Source organism: Silurus aristotelis (assembly GCF_946808225.1).
Source record: "Silurus aristotelis genome assembly, chromosome: 28".
NCBI lineage: Eukaryota > Metazoa > Chordata > Actinopteri > Siluriformes > Siluridae > Silurus > Silurus aristotelis.
In genome coordinates, this window is record NC_139601.1 from 3,062,582 (window position 1) to 3,079,889 (window position 17,308).

The 17,308-nt window shown below is 39.9% G+C and overlaps 1 protein-coding gene across 1 annotated transcript in view; it reads left to right on the forward strand.

Moving 5' to 3' along the window:
* Positions 1 to 17,308, forward strand: part of adamts9 (ADAM metallopeptidase with thrombospondin type 1 motif, 9) — a 62,020-nt gene that overhangs the window by 2,358 nt on the left and 42,354 nt on the right. The window contains exons 3-17 of the mRNA XM_083534695.1: positions 1,007 to 1,166; positions 4,668 to 4,942; positions 5,731 to 5,814; positions 5,978 to 6,102; positions 6,294 to 6,334; positions 6,442 to 6,547; positions 8,794 to 8,940; positions 9,794 to 9,935; positions 10,749 to 10,853; positions 11,474 to 11,619; positions 11,829 to 12,010; positions 12,670 to 12,806; positions 13,055 to 13,172; positions 14,209 to 14,304; positions 16,730 to 16,896. Coding sequence (XP_083390821.1) covers positions 1,007 to 1,166; positions 4,668 to 4,942; positions 5,731 to 5,814; positions 5,978 to 6,102; positions 6,294 to 6,334; positions 6,442 to 6,547; positions 8,794 to 8,940; positions 9,794 to 9,935; positions 10,749 to 10,853; positions 11,474 to 11,619; positions 11,829 to 12,010; positions 12,670 to 12,806; positions 13,055 to 13,172; positions 14,209 to 14,304; positions 16,730 to 16,896 — 2,031 coding nt within the window. The remainder of the gene's footprint in view (positions 1 to 1,006; positions 1,167 to 4,667; positions 4,943 to 5,730; positions 5,815 to 5,977; positions 6,103 to 6,293; positions 6,335 to 6,441; positions 6,548 to 8,793; positions 8,941 to 9,793; positions 9,936 to 10,748; positions 10,854 to 11,473; positions 11,620 to 11,828; positions 12,011 to 12,669; positions 12,807 to 13,054; positions 13,173 to 14,208; positions 14,305 to 16,729; positions 16,897 to 17,308) is intronic.

Sequence of the window (17,308 nt, forward strand, 5' to 3'; positions counted from 1 at the left end):
TCTAAACGTTCTTCAGACCTGCACTTAGGGAAGCACGAACGATTGAAATTAAAGGACTTTCATTGGCAAACATGATGTGTTCCCAATGACAATGAGTTTCTTTTGCATAACACTGGCTTGTGACGCTATTGTTGGTGACAGCATAGGACGATGTGGGGGTCTTTTTTGGGGGGAAGTAGATAATATCATTCAACAGTTCTTTATTACGTTCGCTGTTGGCTGGTTCAAGGACAGAATGAAAGTTTAAAGGTGAGGGTTTATGAGTGGTCCAAAAGTGTTAGTATATCTTGTGGTTGGAAGTGATTGGTTAGAGTCCAGATCCAGTCATCCTATGCATAACAGAGCTCACGTGATGCCCTTAAATGCCTAGTGTAAAGGCAAACATGAGTTAATGTATGCAGAAGAGGGCAGATAGCACTTTTCTAGCATGAGAATCAAAAGGTGTGATGGATTCAAGTGTTTCGGAGGACTCAATTTGGTAGGGAGCTTTTGTGGGATAGACAAGAGCTGGCTGATGGGAGGGACTTCGCAATCTCGCCAAACATTTGTCTGAATTTACACTTACTCTGGTGATCTATCACTGTGTGGAACTCTTTTAGTCTATTGCAGCCTTTCTACTTAACCTATTTGAGCTTTTCAGCTCCTTTGCTTTCTTCAAGGGTGCGAGAATCCACACTTCTTATAAAGGAACTCAGATCTACAGAGTCAGCACTTTTCCACCTCATCGGCTTTCACAAAAAAAAAAAAAATAATAATCACCATCATTTCCTGATAATCATCACTCATGTGAGATTTCCTCTTGAGGCTAGTTTGCCTATATGCATCCAATATATGTATGCATTGTGTAATTATCATGTATGCATGATATAAAGATTGTGAGGGGGTAGATGGTAAGGGAGGGAGGTTGTGAAAGACAAGGGCAATTAACGACAACCTGTGGAATGTTTCTACCCACCTCTGTGGGCACGCTCCATTTGAAGTGGCAGTGTTTTTTTTTTTTCTCCAGCTTGGTACTTTCAGGTCGTCAGAAGGGGAGTATTTTGTAGAGCCACTTCACAGCTACAATGGAGAGCATTATGAAGAAGAACACATCAAACCTCATATCGTGTACAGAAAAGATGCTCACCAGAGTGCCAAAGAAGATGAATCGTCATGTGATACTGCAGGTGAGAAAGTTACATCTTTTTCTCTCGCTCTCTGTTGAGATTATATTATGATTCTTAGGAATTTAAGGCAGTGGACTTTGTTAAGGTTAAGGCATTGGACTTTGTCTACGAAGGTCGAGTTCAAGTCCAAGCCACACCAAGCTCCCATTGCTGGGCCCCTAAACAAGGCCCTTAACCCCACATCTGTGATTATAAATTATTTGTGGTGTGCTTAGCAACTTCATTTCCGATTTGATGGTCTGTGCTGTTTTTCTTTTCTTTTCTTTTTTTTTTTTTTTTTTTTACAAATTCTCATAGTAATTAACATGATGTGGGATACTGTAGTTCAAACAAAATGACTTTTACCAAACTCTTTTACCTTAGCATGTTAAATTAGATCTTTTAATAAGTCTATTTAGTTAGTCCTATCGCCTTCATTTCCTCAGATCACATAATGCACATCTACATTATCCCAGATCACTCAGTCAGCAGTAATCAATATGACCTCAAATCACTCAGTCAGCAGTAATCTATTTGATCTCAGATCACTCAGTCAGCAGTAATCTATTTGATCTCAGATCACTCAGTCAGCAGTAATCTATTTGATCTCAGATCACTCAGTCAGCAGTAATCTATATTACCTCAGATCACTCAGTCAGCAGTAATCTATATTACCTCAGATCACTCAGTCAGCAGTAATCTATATTACCTCAGATCACTCAGTCAGCAGTAATCTATATTACCTCAGATCACTCAGTCAGCAGTAATCTATTTGATCTCAGATCACTTAGTCAGCAGTAATCTATTTGATTTTAGATCACTCAGTCAGCAGTAATCTATTTGATCTCAGATCACTCAGTCAGCAGTAATCTATTTGATCTCAGATCACTCAGTCAGCAGTAATCTATTTGATCTCAGATTACTCAATCAGCAGTAATCTATATTACCTCAGATTACTCAGTCAGCAGTAATCAATATGACCTCAAATCACTCTGTCAGCAGTAATCTATTTTATCTCAGATCACACTGTCAGCAGTAATCTATTTGATTTCAAGATCACTTAGTCAGCAATAATCTATATTACCCCAGGTCACTCAATCAGCAGTAATTTATTTTACCTCAGATCACTCAGTTGTGTGGCAACTGGAACCTCAGAGGTTAAGGCTCAGTTCCTGATCAGGAGGTCGAGGGTTCAAGCCCCAGTATGACCAAGCTGCCACTTTTGATCCTTGAGCAAGGCCTTTAGCCCTTTGTGCTCCAGGGTTGCTGTATTATTGCCAACCCTGTGCTCTGACTTCAGCTTTCTAACATCACTGGGATATGTGAAAAAAATAATTTCACCAAGCTGTAATGTACATGTGACAAGTAAAATGCACCTTTACCTTCATTGTTAATATACATGACCTCATGTAGTGTTAATATATCACCTGGGTTCACCTTCATTAGTTACACAAACGTGTTATTATAGTAAATACTAAAATCCTAAATTAGTGCCTTTATTTGCTCTACCCAGCTAATTAAATGTTAGTCTTTGTAATTTCAGCGATTAGCATTTAATGTGCCACATCAGCAACTTCTGCTCCACACACTCAGGTCTACAGTCTTCATTACTTCAGCTAATTCAGCTAGCGTTAATCTTCCTTTGTTAAGTGTTTCATTGTCTTAGCTTGAAAAGTTAGATGCTATTTTATTTGTCCAAAAAATATATACAACTCTCCCAAATATTATTGTTTAAATTGCTAGATACTTAGATAGTGCTAACGTTTTATTTTTGTTACCTTAGCTTTGTGAAAAGTTTAGCACCATCATTAGCTTAATTTTGTTAACTGTTTTTTTCTTTTACACCAAAAATATTTTTTTCCCCCTCCAAAAACAAAAATAAATCGTGGTGGTAGGGGGGAAATAGATGTAAATAGGAGTTTTAGCTATCTGAGCTCATGTACAAGATCCTTTTATAACAGTTTCTTTCCTCTTTGCAGAACTGTAATGTTTAAAGATTAAAAAAAATCTGATCCTATTTATGGTTTATTTCATTTCTATTTTAAAAAGGCTGCCCCCAAATGTAGCTTGGAAAGCCCTTTTTTTTATTGCAACAGGAAAGAATAATTCCTAATGTTTCTGGTATCGGCTTCCATCTCAGTTTATTGCCACAGAATCCTGTTGACTCTTGCACTTCCTGTGGCCTGCAGATAAGGGAACCTGATAGCCACAATACAAACCGTACCACAGCGAACGGCTCAGAGGCCGGAAAAGTGCCGAATGGGCCGAAGTGTTTGCAAATTTATCACTAGGAAAAATAAATTTGAATGGTGTGTAATGTAGTGCACGAGGGCCACACACTTCTTCCTTTTGTGTTGCCACTTTATTTTCTCCCCTGCAGATATTTCAGTATGTAATGACATTTATATTTCACCAAGGCTAATACGGTGTTCAAGATAAGGGGAAGGTTTATTAAAAGGCCTATTGTGGTGTCTGTTTTACAGTAGCAAGGTGCTACTTGTGTTCACTCACAAAAAAACTATTGTTCTCGCCTCATTTTGGGGGTGTCGGTATAAAAGTACAAGAATTTTGGTATTTGGTTCCTTTCTTCTTCCAGTCATTGTTAAAACACAATGAAGACCTTTAGCAAAGTGTAAAAACCCACGTTGAATCCCAGATCACGGCAGGGTTTTTTCAGGCGAGATGCCAACTTCCCCTAGCATGAACCTGAGTTCATACTTAGCCTCGAAGCAGACGAAAACCGCAACCTAAACCGCAAAACATCTTCCCTAAACACTTCACCGGAGAGCCAATGCCTTTTATTTGTGTCTGCTGTCTTTTATGCCACACAGTTGAGGAGTTATTTGATGCAAGCCTACAGAATTGGAATGTTTGCTTAAACTGCAGAGTTCACAACAATGTATAAATATTAGTTTAGTGCAATATGCATTCTTCAAGTCCAGTCCTGATCTTTTAAAGGACCCTAAAACTGGTTGGTGTTGTATTATTGTTATTCCCCTGAGAAGTCAATGGACTCGAAGTTCTGGAATGCAGAGCAGCTATTCGATGCAGTTGCGAGTAACACCAGAGACTCGCTAGTTAGCAAGCAAATATGATGATGAGCTCATGAAAATTTTATTTATTTATTTATTTAATTTTCAAGCAGAGGTCTAAAGCGCTGCTGCATTGCTTGCTTGAAATAGAGTACCACTATTAGCTACTAGTCCGGTGACATATAAGGTCAATAAAGAATTTAATATAAAAATGTATATACAGGATGGATTTTTCTTTTTGAAAGATTTTACAATCTCAGAAAAATGTTCCACAAGGATCTTTGGATGTTTAATGGTTCTAGATTTTTGCCAGTTGGAGAAGGACAATGGTAAAACCCTCTCTCATAGGGGTCTGCATAGTACCTTCAGGGGTTTACATGGATTGTTTTTGCTTGGTGTACAGTGGATATTGGGTTTGCAGTTTTGTCCAATCATGTACTATTTTTCAAGAATCTAATGAGTTTGTAACATGATTGTGTTTACATGCCAGGTCATAAAGATGCTGCTGAGAAGAACGTGGTGCCTGGGAGCTTGTTGTCGGACCTGGAAAGTCTCAGCGCAAGTGTTCTCTCCGGCTCTTTACACTCAACCGAAGGCAACCAGGCTTCGAGTAATGACAGCAGCAGTGACTCAGGGCTTCACCGGAGAGCAAAGCGCTTCCTCTCCTACCCACGCTACGTGGAAGTCATGGTAGTTGCTGACTACAAGATGGTGGAGCATCACAGGAGCAATCTCCAACACTACGTTCTAACCCTAATGTCTATTGTAAGTTCTGTCACTTGGCATTATTTTTCCTGCAAGCGGCATCCAAGTATTAGCGCAGAAACTAACTACAATCCTACAACACTTACTCCTTTGACAGATTTAATGAATGTAAATCAGGAACGGTCACATAAAATGCATGCTGGAGATGTTTTTTGTCATGGCTGCCAGGCAGGCGAAGTTGACCTACTTCTGTCTTGGCTGCAATCTCTACAGGTTACTAGGAGGACAATCAACTTTCTCTACAGCCGAGAAATATTTCCGCAGCAGCTGAACAAAAGTATTATAAATAGAACTGCTGTGTGAGCTCTTCTTGAGAATCTTAGACTCATGCAGCTGCATTTATTAGAGTTATCTGAGGACAAATAAAAACGTTTTCAGGCACTGAATTGTAACTCCCTGGAGGTCAATGTCAAGCACTGTATCCTATTTTCTTTTTTTTTTGGACTAATTCAAAACAGTGTTAAAAACTTAATTTTTAACATTAAAGGTGTTAAAAAGTCATCGCTCATTGAAACCTATTAACATTACAAAGCATTTATTTAGGGCTAGATCTGCAAAAGCTAATGTAGATGTTCATGTTAGTATGTAAAAGTCAGGATCGAATCCATCCAATGTATTTCTAACCACACACACACACACACACACACACACACACACACACACACACACACACACAAACACACACACACACACACACACACACACACACACACACACACACACACACATGCTTCTGATCCAAAATTACTCACACAAGTCTGTTTTCTTTTTTCTTTGTTTCCATCTAGGTTTCCTCGATCTATAAGGATCCCAGCATTGGCAATTTGATCAACATTGTCATTGTGAAGCTAGTCATAATCAACAACGAGCTGGTAAGATAACGCTCTGTCAACATTCTAATATATATTTTACATGGCTGCACAGACAAACTTAAGTTAGTTCCATCACTCCATATTTTATTAATGAATGCCAGCTAAAACTTTGTACGGCTGACTGATCGCTTGCTTGTATACATCTCTTTTTTTCTTCCCACAGAAGGGTCCGGTTATCTCATACAACGCACAAGCCACTTTAAAGAACTTCTGCGTCTGGCAGCTTGATCAGAACAACCTCGACGACGAACATCATGACCACTACGACACGGCTATCCTCATCACCAGGTCCCACCGCTTTTCCTTCCTCTTAGCAGGAAAGGTTAGCCAAAATGCTAACATGGCTAACTAGGGCATACGAGACAACAGTTAGCATAAGTTTACGTAGAGTCTTTCTAAATTGAAGTTGAATCGATCCTAGGCTCAGGTGTGTGTTTGTGTATTCGCTGTGTCTAAGTGTTACTTGTTTGCTTCTACAGGCAGGATATTTGTCGGGCAAAAGACAAGTGTGACACTTTAGGTAATTCTTTCTCTCTTTTTTGATTTATTTGTTTTTTATTTTATTTTACTGTTTCTATACATTTTCATTAAAACTTTAATAATACGGACAATTGTCTGTGTTGCCAGGTCTTGCCGAGTTAGGTACAGTGTGCGATCCATACAGGAGCTGCAGCATCAGCGAGGATAGTGGCCTCAGTACCGCGTTCACTATCGCTCATGAGCTCGGCCATGTGTAAGTGATCACTTTTACTAACATTGATTTCCAACACTGATTTCTAAGGCTATAACAAATAATTTTTTATTGACTGATATTTGTTGTTTTACTTAAAACTGTTTGAGTGAAGTCAGGTAAGCCTTTGTAATCATTTTAGCCATATATATATATATATATATATATATATATATATATATATATAGTACAGTACAAAATGAAACAAAACAAGGTCCCCCAGGACCAGAAAATCGCTAGGGTCAATGTTCTTGTACTTTTCCGCCACATGTCCTGCTTGAGCAGCCTTGCCTTCTATACTGGTTCTTCATTGTCTTCTGTGGTCCACATGAAAGTCTTTTCCCCAAGGTCTTTGGTCTTTGATCTTTAACCTTGAGGATTTTGGATTCATTGACATCTATGTATTAGTCTCTAATCTCTTTTCCAACCTTGAATTTCTACACTAGTTCCACACTGGTTTTGGAAACCTTTCCTCCATATAATCCCTGCTCAAAGGCTTTTCCACTGATCTCTAGACTTTGCTGTTTTAAAAAAATATATATATTTATTTCAACCAATCATTTATTCGACTGGGATTCTTCTCAATTAATCCACAGTCTTCCTTTTTGCTCTCTGTATTTTTTATCAAGTCTAATTAAATGTATTCTATACTGTTCCGAAATCTGCTTTCCTTTTCTCCAGCCTTATTCACTCCTTCAAATTTTTCATTTGTTTCAGTCTGTTTCACTCTCTATTGATCCACAAATTTTAATCTGTAGATTTAACTAAATGTCCAGGACCTAGACATCACTAGTCTTTTTCCCCCGGCCCCAGAATCTTCTACACCAAGAGTTTTACCGTTTGCTGCATCATAACGAGGATTTACATGTTTCTCATTATTTTCCCTGCCTTAAACCTTATCTACTGGTCCCAGGGTTTTTCTCTGGTTTATTTGACTGATCTTTGGTTTTCTTTATTAATCCAAAATATTTCTCAACTAATACAAAACCTTCTACCCTCATTAACTTCTTAAATTTGCTTTTCATTTCCAGTGCTATTTCTCCTGACACCTAATCATTTCACATTGATTACACATGATCATGGTCACTGAATTCCTCCTTTCTAGGCCCCATGCTTTATCTGGTTTCAGTCCCATATTTTATCCACTGGTCTACAATGTTCTTTTTTCCTTGCAGGTTTCTCTATTTTTGTTTGTCATGTCACACTTTTAAAATGTTCACCATGGCTCTACCCTGTTCAAACCTTTCTCCAATCTTCTCAAGTCAGCTCAAAGTAGACTTTGGATCAGTGAAATATGTTGCTTGAGCTTTATCACACCATGTATATGCTTGAAAAGCAAACCCTCATGAGCCTAATCTGTAATTTGTTGTGTCTGGTAGATGGTAAATTCAATTCTGTCTCCGCTATGCGTTCTTTTAAAATTGCAGATTAAACAAACTGCAACATACATTCGTGAGGGTTTGATTATTAGGCATTTACAGAGTTTATAGCTTATATCATGACACTTACCAAACTGAGACAGTGAAGGCTTACACATGATTCCTCTGACACACACATTTATCGCTTTGACGAAGTAAACATCATGCTTTAAGTCAAGTCAAGTCAAGTCAAGTTTATTTCTATAGAGCTTTTCACAACAGACATTGTTTTAAAGCAGCTTTACAGAAATCAACAGTCAAGGTGAATGGTGTGCATTTATCCCTGATGCACAAGCCGTGGCGACTGTGGCAAGGAAAGAAACCTTGAGAGGAACCAGACTCAAAAGGGGAACCCATCCTCATGTATCTTTCTGCCCATATACTCTATAAGTGGAAAATAAGCTATCTTTAAATCCTAGCCATGGAGAATTGAACTATTTCGGTGTAACATAAGTGATATCAGGCACATATTATATACTATATCACACAGTATATAGATTTTTAAACAACTTCTCTTGGTACCATAATCATTCCTTTATTTCCACCACGTGCACAACATGGGATTTTAGAATTCCTTTCTTATCCGGTGGAGGCCTGGGACCTCACCGAGCAGGGGATTGAGCTCCTGGCGCTATAAGGTGCAAAGCTGTACACATCACACTTTGCTCCTGCTGTCTCTGTTCTCCCACATGACCTCCTTCTAACCACTCTGCTGCCCAAACAGCTTTGATACTGTTCGCTGAAATGCAGCGCTCACCCACATGTAGAAAGGAACTATTCTATATCTGTAAACCTTTTGAAAGTCTCTGATGTGTGTCTCGTGTTTTGCAGGTTTAACATGCCCCATGATGACAGTAATAAGTGTAAAGAGGACGGTGTTAAGCTTCAGCAGCACGTGATGGCCCCCACGCTCAACTACTACACCAACCCCTGGATGTGGTCCAAATGCAGCAGGAAATACATCACCGAGTTCCTTGAGTATGTCCTGCTCGTTGTATACCCTGATTTCCTATAATAAGAGATGGCAAAAGTACACACATCCTACACTCAAGTAGAAGTAGAGATACTCATGAAGTACTGACTAGACTTTTTCACTCACACACAGAAGTTTGGGTTTTGAATGTTTCCAGGCTGAACATCCACCATATAGAACACAAGCAGAGAAAAGATGATGGTGATCAGGTGATCGGGAACGTCTCTATTATGTGTCGTGTTTACATCACTGACTCCCTCTGTCTCATCCACGTTAACCTCAGACTTCTTGTTGCCTTCTGCCTGCTCATTGTGAGCTTCATAACCTACGTCTGTGGTGTGTGGTAGATTGAAAAAGCCACACAATGACAAGAAACTGGTTTATAGACTGAAAACTATGATGCTTCAATGAGAAGTAAAAATGATGATCATGTCCCCTAATAGATAAAAAAAAAAAGCAATGGTTGCAAAATGTAAGAAGTAGAAAATATACGGATATTTAAGTAAAAATGGAATGAGTGAAAGTAAAAAGTTACTGATACCAGAAAAATCAACTTAAGTACAGTAAGTACTTCATTACTTCCCACCTCTGCCTGTGACTTCTACCCACTCGTGTGCTCACAGTTTGTAAACAGACTTTTTTCGCAGACAGTCTGTTCCACGTTTTATAAGCAACAAGCTGAATTTTATCACCAAATTCCCTCCACCAGCTTCAGTCCCTCTATTTTATTTTAATTAAACATGAATTAGATGCTCAGTCCCCATAACACACACTCAGCATGTGTTTTTCTTTCGTGTCTTATTTGTCTCTTTGTTTTGTCTTTTTCTTGAAGTCGTTTTTTTCATCGTTTCTTACCAGCACAGGGTATGGCGAGTGCTTACTCGACGAGCCCGTGTCCCGGCCGTACCCCGTGCCCCAGCAGCTCCCTGGGCACATATACAGCGTCAATCAACAATGCGAACTCATTTTTGGACCTGGCACACAGGTCTGCCCATATATGGTAAGAAAACATTTTTTTGCACTGATTGTGATCAGATTTTGGAGGTTTTAACAAAAAAAAAAAAAAAAAAAAACAACGGCTCATACACACTGACATTATAACATTAGGAGTAAATAACACTGATGATCTCTTCATCATGGCACCTGTTAGTGGGTGGGATTTATTTATTAGGCAGCAAGTGAACATTTTGTCCTCAAAGTTGACGGGTTAGAAGCAGGAAAAATGGGCGAGCGTATGGATTTAAGCGAGTTTGACAAGGGCAAAATTGAGACGGCTAGACGACTGGGTCAGAGCACAGTGCATAAATAACACAGAGCACAGTGTATAAAGTAAACTGAGGCATGCAAATGATGAGATTTCCAAGTCCAAGGTGCAGTTTGGATGTATAGTAGATTCTCGTTGTTAAATTAGCAGAAATCTGTACAACTAATTCCAGCTAGCCTAAGCCACAAGCCGAACTTCTACAGATTCTGCCATGTTGATAAATACCACAGTAGTAATGTACCCCGTGATTCTCACAGGGCATTAGAACACAACAAAACGTATCTATCTCCGTACTGAGAGTCGCGGTAATGTTCACTGTATTGACTATTGCTCTGAACATGGACATGGAATGGAGGGGAGCTATTTTAGGTTCCAGTTCTGAGTAGTAGTTATATAACAGTGATAAACAGTGTACAGTGTGTTTGTTTAAAGGAGTAAGTCCTGTCAGAGAGGGATGGTTACTATGTGTGTGTGTAAGTTGGGTATGTTTATGTGGGGGTGGTACCGAGGGCTAACAGAATGTGTGTGTGTGTGTCTGTGTGTGTGCAGATGCAGTGTCGAAGGCTTTGGTGCACGAGTCCAGAAGGGGTTCAGCGTGGCTGTCGGACCCAGCACATGCCCTGGGCTGATGGCACTGACTGTGGTCATGGAATGGCAAGTAGTAAATTTAGCACCACATGACATCACCTGGAAGCTCCAAACAATTTTCAGAGTATGAAACCAGTAATATACGTCTTCTGCTGTTTACTCAGTACTGAATCTCCTCCCGACTCAGTTTGTGGGAGTCGAGCTTGAGAAATGGCCGATCCTAACATGCTAGGAGCTTCTTGGAATTGTTCGAATGACGTATACCGGCCCAGAACAGTTACTTTATGACAGTGGTGGACGAAGTACACAAACTCTTGCTCAACTCAGTTTATGTAAAAATGTCACTCTTAGCACAAAAGAATGATATTAATGAGTCAAACACTGATTGATATCTGATTGGAAATCGCACCAATAAGGCCACGAGCCAATCACCAACACCAAGCGCCAATCAGAACAAGTTTAAAACACGTGCGCTCGACCCTGATTGGTGACTTACTGCGTGTTTGACCAGTTAAATATTTGTCCACTCATAAATAAAAAGAAACGACTGATTTTAAGTGTAGTTGAGTAAAAAAGTTAAATATTTGACTTTGAAATGTAGTGAAGTAAAAGTAAAATTCTCATCAAATGGAAATACTTCAGTAATACTTCATGCTAAAACTAACCTGACCTCCGACTTTAAACAGCAATGTAAGCATGGCGTATGCATCCCGAAGGAGCATGATTCAGGCCCTGTGGATGGTGAATGGGGCGTGTGGAGTCCCTTCGGCTCCTGCTCACGAACATGCGGAGGAGGAATCAAGATCGCCACCCGGGACTGCAACAGACCCGTGTAAGCCCTTGTTGGATTCTTCTTGTCCTTCAAATGCTTTTTGGTTAATTTGATGCTACATTTCTGTTGCTATTGTAATTGAAGTATAACCCATGGGAAGCTATTCAGTAATATTTCTCATGAGTATCCTTTCTCTTGACCACCCTAATCCAAATAATTCATTATGATAAATTTGATAAATACGTTTAATAAAATGGCTTTTTTTTCAGTCCCAGGAATGGGGGGCAGTACTGCGTGGGGCGCAGGATGAAGTTTCGCTCCTGTAACTCAGAGCCGTGTTTTAAGCAGAGAAGAGACTTCAGGGAGGAGCAGTGCGCTTCTTTCGATGGCCGCCATTTTAACATCAACGGTCTACCTCCGAGCGTGCGCTGGGTCCCCAAGTACAGCGGAAGTAAGACTTCGCTTTCATTCGCCAACTATTTTTCCAGTAACAGTACGCAGTTCTAGCTAGCTGCTAGCTTCCTTTTCATTGTGCTAAATAAATACAGCTTTAGCGTCACAATCTCCTGTAGAGAGACACCAAATTCACAGTTTGTACTAAAGGTTTAGATACAGTGCATCTGGAAAGTATGTGAATGTCCTTGAGTGGCCCAGTCAGAACCCAGACTTGAACCTGATGGAACATGTCTGGAGAGATCTGGCTGAGAAAATGACTGTGCACCGATGCTCCCCGTCCAACCAGATGGATCTTGAGGGGTTCTGCAAAAAAAGAATGGAAGAAACCGCACCAAAATAGGTGGCCAAGCTCGTAGCATCATACTCCAAAAGACTTCATTGGTGCCAAAGGTGCTTCAACAAAGTATTAGCTGGTGAAAATCTGTACATGTGATTTTTTTCCGTTTTTTATTTTTAATACATTTGCAAAGATTTCAAACAAACTTCTGAAGCACTGTGAAAACTTTCCTGATGCACTGTATGAATAATGAAAGCTTCCGTAAAAAATATATATGTATAATTAAGTGTAGATTCTGTAGATGTGTAGAAATTATCCCTTGAATTGCTTTTGGAACCCGTTTGATGTTCCTGTGCCTTTTATTTATTCCTGCAAAGTTCTAATGAAGGACCGCTGCAAGCTCTTCTGCAGAGTGGCAGGAAACACAGCCTACTATCAGCTCAAGGACCGGGTGATCGACGGCACCCCTTGTGGCCCCGATACCAGCGACATCTGTGTCCAAGGCCTGTGCAGGGTGAGCTTGATTTTTCCCATGTAGCACTACTCCATCTTGAGAAGTATGACAAGTTCCTCAGAGGCTCTTAATGCTTACCATATTTACTCCCATACTATGTTCATCAGTCTCTGTTCGTATTGTTTGTTGAATATCGTGTAACATGAGCATGTTGCTGGAGTTAATGTCTCTGAAGTTTCACCCCCGGACCATAATTCATGACGTGTTGGAACTGAGTTCTCTTCCATATTTGCACTGTGTTCCTGCAGCAAGCAGGTTGTGATCATATTTTAAACTCCAAGGCCAGGAGAGATAAATGTGGAGTGTGTGGGGGAGACAACTCGTCCTGCAAGACAGTGGCTGGGACGTTAAATACTGTGCACTATGGTAGGCTTCATTACAGTACACAAAACGTTCTTACTGTGGTTCTGATGTATTTATTTATTTGTTCGATTACACGCTCACACATATGCACACACTCACTCCTTCACTCGCTCATTCACAGTCACAATCATTCATGTGTTTACACACTCATTTAATCACTTATTCACAAACTCAGCCATTCACATATTCACTCACATACTTATATGCTCATTCATTCATACATTCACTCATTCATTTATTCATTCATTCATACACTTATTCACATATTCACTCACATATTTACTCATATACTTATATTCTCACTTATAAATTAATGAATTAATTCATGAATATTTACACATTTATTCACTTACTCACAAAGTCACTCACTCATTTACACATTTACTCACACTCACTCATTTACACACTTATTCACTCAATTATTTACTCATTTCTACACTTATTCACACACTCATCCACTCATTTACACACTCATTCATTTATTTACGCATTCACTCACTCATTTACACACTTACATACACACTTATTTACTCATTTACACAATTAACACACTTATTCACACTCTCACCCACTCATTTACAAACTTAATCAGAAACTCACTCATTTATTTACACATTTACTCACACACTCACTTATTCACACATTTATTAACACACTCACTCGTTTACACACTTATTCACACACTTATTTGCTCATTTACACACTCATTCACATACTCACTCATTCACACACTCACTCATTCACACATTCACTCTTTCAAACACTCACATGTTCACATTCTATTATGCAATCTTTTACTCCTTTACTCACTCACTCACTCAGTCACTCACTCACTCACTCACTCACTCACTCACTCACTCACTCACTCACTCACTTCTCAGTTACACACTCACTCATCCTTTCAATTACTCACTCTTACTCATTCACACACACTCTTACTCATCCAGTCATTCATCCATTCAAGCATTTACACTGTTTTTTTTCCTACACACAAATCAGAGTTGTTATTTATTTATTTAGTCCTCTGTCTCTTTCATAGGTTACAACGTTGTCGTGCGAATCCCCAGCGGTGCTACCAACATCGACGTGCGACAGCACAGCTACTCCGATAAACCAGAGGATGATAACTACCTCGGTGAGTAGAGCTCTGAGAAACGCCTGGTGAAGTTCCCAGAAAACAGCTATAATTGGCAGCTTCTAAGCTAATAAACGTCTTTTTATGGAAACCCTGGTGGATTTCCTTCCTAATCGTTGTGCGTGGGTGTCACCAAGCGATACAATACTCTTCCTTAAAGGATACTATGACATCCTTTATCACCCCCATTGCAAACAGAAGGACATCTGAAGGAAACTTGAGCTTCCTCCACACGTTTGACTCGCTACTGGGAGAGCACATGACCTCGAGACTTCCAGGCTGGGAGGAAAAACGGAGACGCGCAGTCGAGCGCCTGGAGCAAAATTAGACTAATAGGATGCAGCGTAGATGAGCGTGTGTGTGTGTGTGTGTGTGTGTGTGTGTGTGTGTGTAAATGTTTTACCTAAGGTCTTGTATCTTGTATAAACCATGCATTATTGATCAAATTGTTGTGTGTATTATCGTATTTGAATAAGGTCTGACACACATCTGTTGCACAAAACACGTACTTGCCAGATGTTAAACTGAAAAACAGAAACATAATACAGCCAAGTTTTCTGACCTTATAGAGAACAGATTGTGATGATCTGACGTCAAATTAAAACTGATTAGACACTAGTAGTCATAAAGTTAATCACTCATAACCATAAAGGTAGAAGTGTCCTCAAGAAGAACTAATCGCAGAACAAAGATCTCGTATACAGGTTTCTTTATAGTGGAAGGATCCGAGTTCCAACATTAGAGTCGTGTGAAAAACCCCATATCTAACCAAAGGAACTATAAGATAGTGATAATGATGATAGTGATCTTTGGATTGCCTCTGTTTCCTGAAAGGGATTTACTGACTGGAAGGAACTTCTATAAAATGGGGAAAAGAATAACCTTTAACTAGAGTCATGTTATTCCAGAATTTGCTTTGGTTTGGAAAAGAAATAAAGTCAACTTCAATCTGCTATGTTATTACTTCTATAAACCACAATTGCTTACAGTTTATAGGAAAAACAATCCGACTTTTCCTTTTGTCCCCCATCTGCTGTGTGATTACTAACTTTCCGACACCGAAAAAAAAAATTCCAGCCTCCGAACCAGAATCTGTTCTCGACCTGTTTGAGGACGATCCTGATTTTTTTTCTCAGAGTAGCGAAGTGGAATTTTTGTACAGGAAAAACTTTCTCATGGTCAGGTTGAGGAGTCCGGCGTGTGTCGTCACGTGACGCGAGAGGTTCCGGCCAGCTGTCTAATCGTGTGCTGAGCACGTGCTCGCACTTTTAATGGGCCGGAACTTTCTGTGAGCCTCAGGAGGAAAAAAAAAACCACTCTTGTGGCATGAGGAGGTCACTGTGCCCTGGAGATGATAACTATGTGTGTATTTGAGTGTGTGAGTGAGTGAGGGTTGTGGGATGTGATTTGCAGGGTTTTTTGAGAAAAGGCTCTGGGATGTGTGATGTGTGAAATGGTGAGGAAAGTAATGCAGGAAATAGGCGACATAATCGCATTAGTGGATGTGAATGTGTGCATTAAAGAAACAGCCGGCTCCTCCGAGGAATGCCAAACTACTTTAGCCCAATTAGCTTTATTGTCTGTCTCCATACTACCCTGTCCTCTACATCTGCCTCTTTCAAACCAACTATCTGCATGACTTCCTTTACCACGTCCATAAACCTCCTCCTTGGTCTTCCTTCACCTTCTTCCTGGCAACTCCATCCTCAGCATACTCCTACCGATATACCCCATGTCCCTCCTCTGCACATGTCCAAACCATCTCAATCTCGCCTCCTTCACCTTGTCTCCAAAACGTCCAACATGCGCTGTCCCTCTAATAAACTCGTTTCTAATCCTGTCCACCGTTGTCACTTCCAAAATCTCAACATCTTCAGCTCTGCTACCTCCAGCTCCACCTCCTGTCTTTTACGCAATGCCACTGTCTCTAATTCATAAAACATCTCAGGTTTTACCACAGTTCCTTTCATTGTACATCACATCACATCAAGTGTACTAAAATGAGCAGAACTATGTATGCCTTAACAATCATTAAATCTCACATGCTCCTCCCCTTTTTCATGTTGCAGGTCCTATATTTGCATACCGTTGCATGATTGGCTCTTATACCTTACGATGCAATAATACATCCGGGACACATTTTTACAATAAAAATATAAATAAAATCGAAAAAAAATACATTCCTTCTTTTTGCGCTTTGACCTGTTATTGAAAAACAAATCTGGTAATTTTTACGCACTGACGTGTTCGGCATAAAAATGAAACACAGCCTAATAAAAGTGAAATAAGACGATCCTGTATTAGCCTCGCGCACTCGAAAGAGTTCCAGATGAGCGCTTACCTGCATCGAGGCTATAAACATATGCTGATTTGACACTATTTTTTCTTTCTTCTTACATTTTTTTCCCTTCCTTTGTTCTCCCAGCCGTGGCCAACAGCCGTGGGGAATATTTACTCAACGGGGATTTCGTGGTCAGCATGTTTAAAAGGGAAGTCAAAGTCGGGAGCGCCGTCTTAGAGTACAGCGGCTCCGATCACGTGGTCGAGAGACTCAACTGCACCGAACGCATCGAGGAGGAGATCGTCATCCAGGTATGTTCCTAGCCTAGCCGAGCCGACGTGGGCCCCGCCCACCATGCTACTATTTTCATTCTAATTATAAACTGATTATAACTCATTTTTCAGTCGTTTTCAGGTTTGAATGGGTTTCTGAATTGACCATTTCATTTTATTCTAATTAAGTAGCTAGAAAAGTACGAAAAAACAAACTTATTTTGTGATTGCTCAGCCCCTTTAAAAGTAACTGTAAACAGACAAAAATTCTGATTAACTTTTTCAGAACATTTTACCAGAGTCTATTCTTTTCCTTTAAGCCCACGCCACCTCAAGTGTGGACATGTGTCAAGAATGTATTATTGTGCCATCGTATTGACCATCGAGTCAATCGTAAGAGTCATAAGTGTCAGTCATGTTCTCGTATGCAAATGGAGCACCTGCAACTTAA